This window comes from Anopheles coustani, chromosome X (genome assembly GCF_943734705.1).
Source record: "Anopheles coustani chromosome X, idAnoCousDA_361_x.2, whole genome shotgun sequence".
In the NCBI taxonomy this organism is placed as follows: domain Eukaryota; kingdom Metazoa; phylum Arthropoda; class Insecta; order Diptera; family Culicidae; genus Anopheles; species Anopheles coustani.
Genome location: NC_071290.1, coordinates 15,460,771 through 15,476,233, shown reverse-complemented (window position 1 = coordinate 15,476,233; position 15,463 = coordinate 15,460,771). Strand labels below are relative to the sequence as shown.

General features: G+C 47.5%; 1 protein-coding gene across 1 annotated transcript; it reads right to left on the bottom strand.

The window, feature by feature from the left end:
* On the bottom strand, positions 1-10,815 carry LOC131269197 (heparan sulfate glucosamine 3-O-sulfotransferase 6). The gene is made up of 4 exons (XM_058271534.1): positions 10,759-10,815; positions 10,593-10,670; positions 3,866-3,990; positions 1-2,079 (listed from the first exon to the last, which is right to left on the bottom strand). Exons 2-4 carry the CDS (start codon positions 10,648-10,650, stop codon positions 1,081-1,083), a joined length of 1,182 nt encoding a protein of 393 aa, XP_058127517.1. The 5' UTR covers positions 10,651-10,670; positions 10,759-10,815; the 3' UTR covers positions 1-1,080.
* Between the last annotated feature and the right edge of the window lie 4,648 nt (positions 10,816-15,463).

Here is a 15,463-nt window from a genome sequence, read left to right as displayed (position 1 = left end):
GCGACATGCTAATGGCGAAGCGTTTTTTTTTCACAGTAAAGGTTGTTGAGGACGCATACAGTGGCAGTAGGCCAACGAATGGAGGATGGGAGGGGGAAGATAGAGGGTGGGGGTAGGTTGAGGACATTTGTTTCCCACACGAACAACAAGCGCATTACCGGTTAAGGATCATCATTAGGTAGTTTTCTACGACATTAGTCTTCGTCCGGATTCAGGAGTTACTTAAGACATCAACACTAAAAGGTAGATTGATGGGTGGGTGTTGATGCCATCTACCACAAAAAGAGTTCCCCCGCTTCCGGCAGGCGCTTGTTGGTGGAGAAGCTCCATCGACGTTACGGTACACTGAGTGTGGGGGTACAAATAGGTTGGGAGGTGAATCGAAAAAACGCTAAGTCTATGCCGTAACAACGTAAGTGTGCTAAGCGTGGCGTTACCTGTTCTCGCGCTTGCGCACACGGGCCCAACGATTGTTGATAATCATACGCAATTCTGCTTTCGTGTGTGTCCGGTAGGTATTTACACAAATATCGAGAGTTTTGCCTTAGGCGTTAAGTTACAGTTGATATCACCTTAGAAAACCTAAACGTAACCTACTACGCCGCGTAAAGCGCCTCCTTGTCAACTGCTATGCGGTATGCTTGCTTTTTTTTAGTTTCCCGGCTGTCACCATGTTTGAAGCAGCTTTTTTTTATCTTTCGTCGGCCATCGTTTGGCGAAATACACTGTTTCGAATTTGTTCACCCTAACCTAGCTAAGTCGCCCCTCGCTAAAGCCCCCCTCCTCCGGGAAGGGGTTCGGGGGAGTTGGATACACAGTCTATACGGGGAGAATGTAGGCATTTTACCACTCCCGGTCTGTACAGTTGGTACGCTTCATTCGCCCTCCGTTTGTGTGTGGTGTTTTTATTAGTTTCTAATTAGTGTTCGGTCTGTTGTAGTTAGCTCCAGGAAGAACGCTAGTGTGTAGTCCCCTTTTCGTTTCGTTCGTCTGTGTGACGCTTTGGCATATGGCAGATGCAGAGATAGAGATAGAGAGATAGAGAGAGATGTGGAGAGATAGAGTGGGAGTGAGCCGGTTCTACGGCCAGCCGAAGTTGATGCCGGTGAGCTGGTAGAACTTCTGGTTGAACGGCCGGTAGAACTCGCGCAGCCGGTCGATGGCGGCGGCGTCGATGCGCGGATGGTTGCGACCCTTGGTCTTGCCGAGACAGTGCGGGCTGGAGCGCTCCTCCGACTTGAGCAGACAGGGGAAGCCCTTGGTCGAGTTGAAGTAGAAGTGCTTCTCGGTGACGACGCGCTTCAGGCCGAGGAAGTCCTGCACGCGCCCGATCTCGACGGCCGGGTCGGCGATCAGCCGCTCGCCGCTCACGAACAGCAGCTGCCGGAGCGGGAACGCCTCGAGCCAGCGCTCCAGGTACTTGGCGTACACGCCGATGCGCACCGGGCCCCAGCTCGTGTCGACGACGCCGCCCGCCGACCCGTTCGTGAACGCCAGCTCCTCGAAGCGCTTCATGTCGCGCTTCTTGCTGCGCGCCTGCGTGTAGTCGGAGATGGCGCGCGTGACCGGGTCCCGCACCACCACCAGCAGCCGGGTGGCCGGGTTCATGTGGTGGACGCGGCGCGGGGCGTCGCGCGTGATGAAGTAGCTCGGCGTCTTCTCCATCGTCAGCTGGCCCTCGATCGTCGGCGGCATATGGTGGCGGTACCAGGCGAGTCCCTTGCCGTAGTGGCGGTCGAAGAAGTGCACCTCGCAGCCGGCCGCCCGCACGTCCGGATGCAGCCGGATGAACTCGAGCAGGGCGCGCGTCCCGCTCTTCTTCACGCCGATGATCAGTGCGTCCGGGAGGTGGCGCGAGGGACGCAGACCCTGCTGCCGCAGAAACCGGTACTTGGGCGAGCCGTCGGAGGTGTTGGTGCCGCTCGCTACGCCTGCCCCGCCCGCCGGTAGCCGCTCGCCGTCGTCGGTCAGTGGCACGATGCGCACGATCGATCCGAGGATCCGGACTTGCGGGAGCTGAGTCGGAGCGGTTGGTCGCTCGATCGTCGTCGCCGCCGTCGCACTGCCCACCGATGGAACCTACAACAACAGACGAAATGGAAATAAATACACAAAGTCTCCAAAATCTTCCCAGAATAAAAATACTGTCAGGAAGTAGCCATCGACTCCCATCTAGTCATGTGCGTACTTAGTAAGCATGAGTAAGTGAGTCAAATCTCACTCTTGAATCGATCGGTTGCAAACCTCACGGAATGTTTTTGTAGCTTTTTTTTTATTTAAATCCTATACAGAGAGTCGAATCCCAAGAGTGAGTAAAAGAGTTATACCTGTATTTGAATCCGTACAAGGAGTAGAATAACAATCTCAATCCGGGACTCGAAACTCAATCATGGATTCGAATCCCTTTCATCCGCGTTAATGAGTTGATAAACTAACGGGGACAATGTGTTAATGATGATTTTGCAAAGAAAAAAGATTAAAATTGATGTAAAACGAGGCGTAATCGCTTATGTGTTCGTGAATGGCGCAGGACTCTAGTGTATCATCGATATTCGGGACAAGCTTATTTTGTTGTTCGTTGTTGTTCGTAACAGCTATTATTTTGTTGTTCGTTGTTGAAAATCCAATAACTACATTAAGTTTTCATTAAAACTGTTTTCCTGTTTGATAGTTCAATCCGTGATTGGGACTTTGACTCCTTTTTGGGAATCAGTTCCTTGTGGTGGATTATAATCTCCTTGGTGACTAGTAACTCTATTACTCACTTTTGAGATTCGATGTACTTTTGAGATTAACTAAATGATTGGAATCGTCGTGATGATTGTTAAATTAAGATTAAATTTCTAAAGTGAGTTATTTTTCTTAGCATTTCCATTACTCTATCAATTGGATTCTAAGCAACTTGGCTTTTAAATGAACAACTACTGGTAACTGTTTACCCTTTTCATTAAAATATTGGGCTATACCTTTTTCTATATCCTAATGTTTACTACTAACTATTTTGTTTTACACAAACGGAAAAATGATGCAGGTACTTAGATAAAGTGTTTTTCAGGCCCCACAATTAATTGTGCTTATTATGAAAAAGGAACTTTTTTGTATATTTGAGGATTTCAGAAGCCAGATTTTAGTTAATATGGTCTACGTGAGGCAAGCAACAACGATAAAATACTGTTTTATGCTTTGTTTATCCATTTCTCGCATGGAAAAGTAATCAAATGTTTGTAACGTAATTTGTAACTCTAGTGAAAATCAATTGTTTACTGCTTTTGTATTGCGTTTCTGAATAATTTTGATTATCTCATAGGGTGGTTGAGTTGAATTAAAAAAAAAAAATAATATATTGCTCATGAAAGTTGCGTCCCGTTTTGTGGAAAGCAATGTGAAGAAACTTTTCAGCCCGGTTCAAGTTAGATGGTACGAATCGATGAAAGTTGATTATCTTTTTTCTCAGGCTTTAGATTATTTCCATCAAACGGTTTTAGCATCTGAGGGCACGCAACTAATAAATCTTGTCTATATTTTTCTAGTTAGATGTGACCATTGGTTTCACGTTAAATTACATTCATCCTAAAACCAAAACGTTATTTTTAGTTCAACCAAATGAAAAAGTCTTCTAAGGTAATCCTGAATGCTTTCGAACCCAAACGAACGGAAGTTGTGTAAAATTTGAGAACGTAATCGGGGGGGTTGATGACTTTGAGCAAATCCAAGTTAAGCTTTAATGATTTTCAGAACCCATTTCTTATGTTGTTTAAAACTTCAAATCACGGTTGATTTGGCATGTTTCTCAAGTGTTAAATCTTCGTTAGAACCAAGCTATTGTTAAGACATAAACTCAGCATCGGGTATCAGTACTTCGCACCTGTTTCAGCGTACGGTTGATGCTCGATAGCAGACAGGCGTTGAACGTGTACAGTATGTACAGCACACTCAGTGCAAGCGCGGCGGTAATCGCCATCGTGCGATTCGGCTGCTTCCAGTTTATTCCTGCAAACGGAAACCAAATCAAACATTAATAATCAAAGTCCGTACAGCGTGTTTAGAATTGAGTTTTGAAATTGTTGAGGAACAGAATGGTGTTATAATTTTGTAGACAACTGTGAACATTGATTCCAACATTTTGTAGGAGGTCTTCTGCTTCTATTTCTATCTCCGTTTTCTCTTCTATTGTTTCTGTGTGTGTCATACTTCATGCTCCAATAACAAAACATAAGATGAAAAACGCTTGGAATTTCTGTTTGATGCAACTTAAAAGCAAGTTGGTTTGTATTTCAGCATTCTTATTCGGATTTCGTTCGTCCCAGCCATGCTCGTTAGTGATCTCGTCACTGTCACGATGCGGTGTCATTAAAATTTCTTTTGACAGTTTCCAAGAATCCCTCGCTCACCGGCAACACCTCCTCTTCACCGAGGAGTTCCATTTACGGAGAAAGTGCACACTGCGCCAAACAGTCTACGGCGGAGCTCGTGATTGTGGTTGGATGCATGTAAATTGAAGTTTATTTTTCATTTGCATCCTGCTCCGTCAACAAAAGCGAAGGCCGGGAAGGTTCGGGCGGGCTTCGTAAGATGTCTAGGTTTCGCGGTCGGAAAAGGTCAACGGGACGACGGAAGAGCATTCAACACTCTGCGCTACGAAATCCGAATTCGGCACGAGTCAGCGGAAATAAGGAAGAAATAAATAGAGGTGGAAAGTAGGAAGAGAAAATGGGACGATTGTGAATAATAAAATAACAAAAAAAAAACACAAAAACCGGCAGATTGGAAGTGAGTGAGAAAAACCGAGAGACACGAAGTTTCGCGACACGGGAAAACCGTGATTGAGAGAATGGTGGTGGTAGCAGTGTACGAAATCAAAGCGCCGCAAAGCGCCAGCAAAATTGAGTGACGGAGAAACTTGCTCTTCCCGTGTGTTATTTTTTTTATTCGTCCCCCTCATCTCCCAAAACATTCCGCGCCCCCCTCGTCCCTCCAGTCGCGTGGACCGAATTATTGATTTGGATGTTTTCAGCTCGGAAATGGTAATGGTATTTCTCTGCCCTCGCCTTGCCATGACGTTGAACATCTCCCAACCTCAACGAAAAGCGGTGGGAAGTTCGAGAAAGAAAAGAATTTTCCTCTTTTCCCCGGCACACAAAAACATTCTCCTCACGTGGCAGGAGAAATCTCTTGCCGCACGTGGGAAGCTTTCGTCCGGGCAAACGGGCAGCATCCTCGGGGCCATGTGTGAGTTTCCAGTGGAAAGTTTTCCCTCTAGCGCTGAATTTCTTTTCTTCCCCCGAGCGACGACAACGAACGATGGAGGCGCCTGGTTTTAGACGTGGTTTTTATTTTTGTTGCTTTGTCGAACCTGCGTGTTTTGTTTTACAAATCAGATTACTTTTTCTCTAGGTTTTGTTTCGTTGGTTAAAACTGAATAGAAATCTTGAGAAATATTTTTAGAAACTCGAAAACCGCGTGCCATCCCGTGGTGCAAAGTTATTTCCAAGAAGGAATGTCTTGTATTGATTATATCAAATATTTTCTAGCCCTTTCTCAGTTACATGTTTTGTCTTAGAACACGGCACACGAAGGCAATCGTGTCTTTCTATTAATGTGGCTTTAGAGATACGTATCTATGCACTCTTTATAACACTACATATCTACAGGAATTTGCAAGCATATCGGAATACCCCCAAAGGTATGCAATTGATTGAACACTGACAAAAGAGGCTATTATTGTGACATTACCGGCCGCAGTTATGACTTCAACGGCCCGGTTTGCCATAACCCCCTGTTCAGTGGCAAAACCTGTAGCTCCGCACCAATGTTTGAGTAATTGCATACTTTAAGGAGCACGCCGATATGCTTGCCAATTGCCTAAGTTTGCACTATATGAAAAAGTCGTGGTATTTCATGCTAGTCGAAGTGTTTGATAAAATTCAATCAAAAACTACTTTGAGGCTGATATGGAAGGAAAAATTATCGTCAAGAAATAGTTTGATTTTCAATGGAGGCGCCCGGTGCTTTTCGTTTGCAAACGTGTCAAATTAATTTGCTGTTCCAAATAAATTGATTATTGTACCAAGATGATTGTTTGTGTCTTAAAATACAATACTGAATGATGATAGAATAATTTGAAAGAGTCTTATGAGGCAAGTCCAGACGGTCTGTTGTGTTTGAGCGTGAGCCTATCCGTTCGAGAAAAGGAGATGGAATGAATTAAACGACTCAGCTGAAGATTTAATAGCCACACCGTGCACGTTTGTCGGTGGAAACCGGAAAGATGCTGCATTGGAGGGTTGAAACGCTTGGGATTTACCGCTTCCCTCACTGTAAACACGCTGATGGAGGCGCCCGGTCTTTCAGCTGAGTGTTTTTTTTTCTCTCTAAATATTTTAATAAATTGTAACAGCATCACACGCTATCTAACGTGATTTGCTTTGAATTCCAGCCAGAAAGAAAAACTCGGGAAAGATAGGAATATCGTGAAATTATTTACGATGGGTACGCCAGGTGCTTCACGGTGTGTGAGAGAGAGGGAGACCGAGGGTCGGTTAAATGTTGGGCAAATGAGATATGTGCGCCAGCTGGCAGCCGGGCAGCGATGGCGAACGGTCATGTTTTGCAAACAATCGTCGGCGAGAGGCAAAAATAAAAAACGACAAATCGCAGCAAAACACCGTCAAGAGTGTGTAGGAGCGTGGAACGGGCGCCGGAGTGTTTGCTTGGTGGTAGGAGAGGGGGCGATCAGTAAGCCACCGCACAAGCATCATACAGGTAGTGCCGGGAACGCCTGCAGGCGTCGGTTAAAACAATCGACGCGCAGAGAGTCGCACAAACTAGTGCTTGCTGTACCAACATGCCTCCGGCAAACCCGGAAAACCGGAGAGCCATGGCCAAGTGGGCACATAGCAGACAGTGGAGAAGTTGTCCCCGGGCTCACTGTGTGTTTTCCTCTGTTTCCACCACAGTACAAACACATGCGGGATGTGAAGAGAACAGTTTGCAGCTCCGGTCTGCTCGTTTCATACTTTCTTGTCGGGTTAATTCACTTCTCCCTGCACTTTGCTAATGCAACAACGAGGCACGTTTTTAACCTTTCCACCACAAGAGGTGAAACAAGGCTGTTCTGGCAGTGTACCGCGGAAGTCCATTAACACATCATCCGCAAACGTCGCAGTGTGGATGTGATTCATTACGCAAAGCAAAACATTTGCACCGCACGGGCTTTTCATTTCAGCTTGGGTAATCAAGCTGAACTGTTTCACAACTGAAATTAAATTTTAAATGTACCAAAAGTAGATCAAAGAGAGGTTAAATGAAAGTTTTAGAGCGTTTAAATACTCACACTAAAGAGGAAATGATGGGTTTGATAAAACGGCCAACCAAAAACGCTGTCGAAAGGTCAGAATCCCTTCATTTCTCTTTATTTAAATTTCAACAATTCAAAGGACAAGGACAAAAAAGGGACACAAAAAAAGATGTGTTTGCAAAATGTATGACAATACACGAGGGACACACGACGTGGGCAACATCTCGCAACACATCCGCGTCCTGTTTGGTGTTAGTAACGCAATGGCAGCATCCGAACGACGGTCTCCTTTTCAGCAGGAAAGCTTTGCGTGTTTAGGGTTTAGGTGTTTGTTGTTGTTATTGTTGTTGTTGTTGTTGTTGTTGTTGTTGGTTTTCTTTTTATAGTTGCTTTAGTATTGGCCTGCTTTTAACAGGATGTGGACACGTTCCCTTTTTGGAAGAACACAACCGGGAAATCGCTTTCTGGTAAATGTTTGATGGAAGATGCTTCCCACGCACCAACCCCGAGGGTGGGAGGATTAGGGAAGGGAAGGGTTCCTGGGCTTACCTAACATGCTAGTTGCTGCGGTGGAAAAGGTATCGTAGCCAATCGTAGGTTTGAGCGTTGATCGCGGGCTGCTCGTTCGCTTCGAAGCTGCGCATCGCCGTCGAGGGTGATTGAAGATGGTGGTGGTGGCGGTGGTGGTGGTGCGGCCTGCTGGCGGTCGGAGCGTTCGCGCCACCGGTAGACCGACGGTTTCCACGGTCCGCCAGCGGCACGCATCGGGCTGGCTCGGCTGGCGCGGCTACCTCTGCCCAGCCAGCGCTTCCGCGGACGGAACGGTCACCAAACACATACACCACACCAGACGGGCACACACTGTAGCACTGGGCGCGGGGCGCGTGGGACGTGCAGGGAAAGGGTCGACGCGCGTGAAACAAAAAAAACACACAAACGGCTCTACAATCGGTGCAACCGGCAGCTCGTTCCGGGGCACGCCGTGCTCGACACAAACAACAATGGTGAACCGTGGCCGACAGCGAAAGCAACCGTACTGACTTGAGCTCGACACACACGCACGCACAAACGCACACCGGTGTGCTCCCACGCAGCGACCCGACAAACCCGCTCGAAAAAACAACCACTCAGGGCGTCCTTCTTCACAGCTGGATGGCTCTCCGGGATGTGCGCTGCCGTCGAACCGTCGAGGACGGGATATCGTTGTCCCGCGAATCTTTTACCATCGCTTCGGCACGCGTGTGTGTGTGCGGTTTCTGCTAGGATTCGGAGAGCGGGAGAACATACACACTGCCCGGATCTCCGAGCTCGTGTAGAACGCGTTCTCGACCCTCGAAGCCCCTAGAAGCGTGAGAACGGTGGGAAGAGAGTGAGCGTGAGAAAGTGGGAGAGCGAGCTCACGTACGTCGCGACGAGCGCGAGAGCAACCGAAAGTGGTCGCCCGGGCCCCAAACTGCGACTGAGCGAACGCTGGCTACCCTGCGACGGGCCCCATCGCCACGGTGGGGGCGCATGGTGGATAAAAATGGTGACCAAACCAAGTAACGAAAACCCTAAACAATAATAAACCAAATTTTTAGAGTCACACAATCTGTCGATATTTTAGAGAAAATTCTAGTACGGTGCTGAAGGACGAATGCAACTGCCACTTTTCCAGTTGTGGTCCTGGTGTGTCGTTTTTTGTACTGAAATATTCATTTCAAGTTCAAGCAAGGGTATGGAAACAGGGCTAGTGCCTTTTGTTGACAACGAAAAATTAATTAAACACCGTACTTCAGTCTGTGCTTCTGATATAACAAACAAACTTCTTCATTAATGACCGAAACACACCTTGTAGCTTTTGGGGGAAAAATCAACAATTACACGCTTTCCAGACTGCACCGTCGCGTAACGCGACGTCGCCTGACAGGAGCTAAACTCCATGCAAAAAAAACCTAGCGCGATTCGCGCGAAATCGCGCAAGGTTTTTTTATATGGAGTTCAGCTCCTGTCAGGCGACGTCGCGCTGTAGTGTGGACCCTGAGTTACGAAATCGTTTGTTTTGCACTTGTACATCTTTTAAACGGTTGTTTTTGCTATCAGTAAGGAAATGCGTGTAAAACAAATTGGAATGATTTGTTTACATTCAAACGGCATCGAATGCGACGATGGACAGAGCTGCCATTGTTACAAACTTTTGGGTTTCCTTAATCTGATTGTGCAAATCATTTGCATGGTGATTGTGTTTATGCTTTCGGTTTGCATTTTACTTTACGTTTCAAACCTTTTCGCACGGTGTAATCGATAAGGAATGCAATTGTTTGATATTTGTTCGAAAACGTTCGGGAGACGTACACGAATATTTACGAATGTCACAAAATACTCGCAGACGTGTATCGAAACCACATCAACACCGGTGTTATTTTGACAGATAAATGGCGATAAAATTAACCAAAATTGTTCGTGAGTTAAACTGCTCTGTCGTAGCCTTTATAAGGTATGGTAACCTTGGTTTTAACATTGAGTACGCTGTGCGTGAACGAACACTTAAGCCGTTCTAAGATGATGAGTTGTTTTGATTTTTTCTACTATTCAAGTTTTGTTGAAAAAAAATTGTTGAAATTAATAAATAAAATCGGTTTACATGTGATAGACAACATACATTTTTTCGCAGAAATTTGCCTTCTTTCCACATTTCAACATACGTCAAAATATTTACATACCAATGTGAAATTGTGATGAAAAATTGTTAATGGGAGAATACATTTCACTTCTTGCAGCTAATGCTTTTATGTGTACGTTCTTAAAATCAATGTAAACTTTGTGTTTAGCGCAAAGGAAACGTTACTTCACTACCCGCCCGTTTGCCTAGCGCTTTCCCACAGTGAATAAAATGTCGCACAGGCGCGTTTGATATCGCCGGGGCAGAAGATTATTTGTACGCGCGTCGACCGTACCGCCGTTGCCGTTGGTTGGCCATTATGAAAATCAGGCCGTCAAAATTCATTTGCATTACCATTTCCAAGTCGAGCCATCTGTCTATATAAAAACAGGGTGTCTTTCGTTGGCGACGTTTGGTGCAAGCAAAGACGTTTGAAAGTCATTCGTGCATGCCGTATGCCGGAAAATCGGGAAATGGAACGCAAACACGAAGAAGAACCTCCACATTGTCGACAAAGCAATCATTTGCATAAAGTAGAAATTGTGGAGGGAAAATTTAATAACACAGCATTATCATGCAATGCAACTTTGTAAGACGTAGAAATGTGTTTTAAAATATTGTTATAAACAAATATATATGAGTATTGCACCATACCTGCGCGGTTTGCTGTCGGTAGGAAGGATGTTGCGCGATTTATCTGCTTCTGTTGCATAGTGTGTATGTGTATACGATCTAAAACAAATGAAACATGTATAAGAAGGTTTATAAACGGAAGCTGTAGTATACACTGAGCCATAGAATGACCATATTGATACAATACCTTTATCGAGTTGTGAACTGGAACACAGTTTTCATCGGGCGAGTATGTCAATTATCTGGCTCCGCAAAGTATTTTGTAAATTCCAACACTTTCTTACACGATTTAATCTGTTCCTAAACTAGCGTACGAGCTTCACGTATCGAAACTATTAACGACAGCCCATACGTTTATTGCTGTCTAGTTTTCCTTCTCAAAAACAGCTTACTTATGCTCCTCCAGGTTTGAACGTTATTATATGTTTACTGTACCTCAAACATTTTCTTGTTATATTTTTGATCCTTATTCCTTTCTTATTTATTTTCGATCATCTTTATAACTATTTTCCTAAATCATTCTAAACAAACTAGGTAGTGCCAGTCCAGCACTGTGCGTGTGACACGAAAGTTATGTGAATTTAATGCAACGATTCAAGGATCTATTGGCGGTATCACGTACATTGAGGATGTAGCTGTGTTAGACGTTTGATTGTTTTTGATTTGTTTTTTTCAGCATGTGCTGTTCTTATATCATCGTGCTGTACAAAATAACGACCAATGTGAAGAAGACACCATCGGTGGCGATCGCAGTAAACATGCCAACGAAGGGATTGGCATTTTTTCTATCATGTTGTCGTTCTTTTTGCTGTATTGAGTGCTATTTCGCTATACATACAAATGCTATTCAAATTTTCCCTCATTACTCTACAGGTATCTTGTAGGGACGATTGATATGCAGTGCAGTTTGTTGATTTTAACGATTGTACACATTACCATTATACATACATTAAACACATACATACATGTACAATGTGTGCTGCCTAATCTGCGTTCGGCAGGATGCATATTTTCGTGATCGGCCGCTTGATCACTCCTTTTGCGGTTCTTAACTTAACTACACGTACTAGCCCATCCTTGCCGTGAAACTAATCCTGTTAAGTAATGAATAGCGAGATGCAGCGGACCACATACTTTAGAAAGCTGATAAAATTCAGTATAGAAAATTGGTCGCCCAAGGAACCTTTAAAAATGTATAAAAAAACGTCCGAGTAAAAAACGGATTGCCTAAATGCATACCACCAATGGAATCTACTAGCGAACAGCGGTGTTAAATTTCATATAAATCGTCGCAATGGAGCGATTGATTCTTAAGCAGAATATAGTTAGTAAATCACTTTGAGATCTAAGATCTCTAAGCCATCACTTGGATGGCATACTACACATATTACTTTCAATACTCTATGGTAGTGGAGGAGGAGACGTTCACTCGTTTAGGAAGGACGCCGTTCGATCGGCTCCGGTTGAAAGCGTTCCTATCACCGCGAATTTAGTATCGAGACTGATATTTTTTGTTTTGATCGCGCGCGCGAGATAGGAGGGTACGCTTGTGCAAGTGGAAGTGGTGTACGGTGCGTAGTTTCGGAGAAGTGTTTCGAAAACAAAGCGCGCTTGGCCAGCAGGTCGGCGCGTACTTAGTGAACGGGCGAGTGTCCTAGTGTGAGTGAAGGCAGGATCACCTGATCATCGTGCACAAATCCCGTCTACAAGTGGCGGTTGGGAAGCTTCTGCCCGCGGTCATCCTGTTATGTCACATACAGGATGAGTGCGAACGAGGGCAGCAATAATCCCCTGGGCGCGGCGATGAAGGACATTGGTGCTTTCTTCGGTAGAAGCTCCAAAGTCCAGCGAACGCCACCAGCGGACGCGGAGAGTAAAATGGGGAGTAAAACGGCAGAGGAGGCTGCGTCGATCTCCCAGGCGGGAACGCCGGTGGCCAGACCCCCAAGGGAGCAGGTTGTTAGTAGGGGCAACGAGGGCAGGCTTGTGGAGGCGCTGGAGACGGCAAAAGCCCTCCACGAGTTTGCAAAGGACAGAAACAATGTCCACAAAGATATTAAAAGAATGGCAGTGCAAATAGTGGCGGCGCTAACTGCCTATCATCGTGAACGCGTCGTGAACGAGCAGTTAGAGGGGGGCACCAAAGAAAGTGCAGTAGTGATGGGTGCTACCAGCTGGAATGGATCGGTTGCTCCGACTCCAGATCCGACTCCGATCGGCACGGTCAAGAGATCGCGGGCACTAAGATCTCCCGAGGAAGTCACTGAAATCAGCAAGAGGCCCAAAGGAGGTGGGGTCCCGGTGGAGGCGGCAGATGGGTGGCAAACGCAGAATAACCGCAAGAAAAAGAAAAAAGCAACCTCAGTGAAGGGAAATGAAGCGGAGAAAAATCCCAGCGTGGTGAGACACAAAAGTGACGCTATCCTGGTGGACGCAAAGGAAGCGAAGTCGTACGCGGACATTTTGCGTCGAGTGAAGTGCGACCCTGAGCTGAAAAGCTTAGGGGAGAACGTAAACCGGGTGAGGCGCACCCAGAAAAATGAGCTCCTCATTGAGCTGAAGAGAGGGGTGCATGCGTCCGACCTCAAGTGCCAGGAAGCGCTGCAAAAGTCGGTGGGGGACGCTGGGCAGGTAAAGATGCTCAGCCAGTTAGAAACCATTGAGTGCCGCAACATTGATGAGGTGACTTCGGCCGAAGATATAGTGGAGGCCCTAAAAACTCAAGTAGGCATCGAGGAGGCGCAGCTACAAGTGAAGATGCGGATGGCATTTGGAGGAATGCAGAAGGCAACCATCAAAGTGGCATCTAGCACTGCGGTCAAGATCTTGGCCGTGGGCAAGATTAGGGTAGGTTGGACGGTATGCCCACTACGCTTGGTCGCAAGGCCAAAAGAGTGCTTTAAATGCTGGGGCACTGGTCATCAACAGTGGAACTGCAAGGGGCCTGACCGGTCGAACACATGCATGCGGTGTGGAGAAGATGGACACCGAGCAAGGAGCTGCAACAAGGAGCAGAAATGCGTTCTCTGCCCACCTGATGGGTGCAACCATCGCATGAGAGGACCAGACTGTAAGGCGCGCCTGTAATGGCTAAACACATGGAGATGATCCAGCTAAACCTCAACCACTGCGAGGTTGCTCAGCAGGTACTATGGCAGACGATGGTAGATGAGAAGGTGGACGTGGCGCTACTGTCGGAGCCGTATCAGGTGCCTGCTGGGGACGGAGCTTGGGTCGTGGACAAGACCGGAAAGGCAACGATTCTGGCCGGGGGTAGGTACCCTATACAGGAGGTAATCTGCAGTGACCAGGAAGGGTTTGTCGTTGCGATGATAAATTCGGTGGTGTGCTGCAGCGTTTACGCTCCCCCCAGTTGGTCGCTGGAAAAGTTCGAGGACCTCCTCAACGCACTGTCGCTGGAGTTGGCAGGAAGAAGGGCAGTGATAGTCGGGGCGACTTCAACGCTTGGTCGGTGGAGTGGGGCAGCAAGTCCACAAGTCAGCGAGGAACGAGTGTTGCTGAATGCTTCGCGATGATGGACCTTCAGCTGCTCAACGACGGCGTGACAAGCACCTTCCGGCGGAATGGCAGATCATCGGTGGTAGACGTAACCTTCTGCAGCCAGCGGTTCGCAGCAGGAGCAGATTGGAGAGTGCTGGAGGACGATACCCTCAGTGACCACCAAGCCATTCGCTTCTCGGTGGGACATGCACGTGGTCCACCAGAAAACGGATATGGGGTCGCTCGAGGATGGAAGACACAGTGCTTCCACTCCGACACTTTCCTGGCGGCTTTAAGCCTAGGTAGCTTTGGCAACACACCAACCAGTGCCGCTAAACTGGTCAGCGTCTTATCGGACGCGTGTGATGCCACAATGCCTAGGAGGAAGTCGCCAAACTCAAAGCGTCGGCCGAAATACTGGTGGAACCAAGCCATCAAGCAGCTATGGACGGCGTGCACCACGGCCCGCAGAAAGGTGCAGAGAGCCCGCTCCGAAGCTCGTCGGGAGGAACTAAAGCTGGCCTACAAAGCTGCCAGATCGGCCCTGAAAAGGGAGATTAAGGACAGCAAGAGGCGGTGCTTCCTTGACCTCTGTCGCGAAGCCGAGAGAAACGTGTGGGGTAACGCGTACAGAGTCGTCATGGACAAGCTGAAGGCGCAGCAATCCCCGCCAGAAAGATGCCCAACTAGGCTTCGGAGCATCATCGAGGAGCTGTTCCCGCAGCACGACCCCTCGACCCGGGTCCCATCGTCACCATCAGTCCGAGAGCTGTTAGGGGAGGTAGTAGTGCCTGTGACCAACGAAGAGGTGCTGGACGCGGCTAGGCTGATGAAGTTGGAGAAAGCTCCGGGACCAGACGGGATCCCAAACGTGGCGCTGAAGGTTGCAGTCCAGGAGTATCCGGAGGTGTTCAGGGAGTCGTTCCAGCGGTTTCTGGATACGGGAGAGTTTCCAGCGATATGGAAGAGGCAGAAGCTGGTTCTCCTGCCGAAGCCAGGGAAAGGTGTGAGAGGACCTTCCTCATTCAGACCTCTGGGGCTACTGGACACTACCGGTAAGCTGCTGGAAAGGATAATTTTGAGCCGCCTTAGCGCTTTCACAGAGTGCGAAGGTGGGCTCTCTGATCGGCAGTTTGGCTTCCGCAAGGGGAGATCTACGGTGGACGCAATTCTGGCGGTAGTGGGGAAGGCGAGAGCAGCATACGAGAGGAAGAGGGCTGGAGACCGTTGCTGCGGAATCATCACGATCGACGTGAAGAACGCCTTCAACAGTGCCAGCTGGGAGGCGATCGGCTTAGCTCTGCGCAGGCACAACGTTCCCGAGTACCTGTGCAGGATTCTCGCGAGTTACCTCAGCCAGCGTCGCCTAGTCTACGACACAGAGCGGGGCC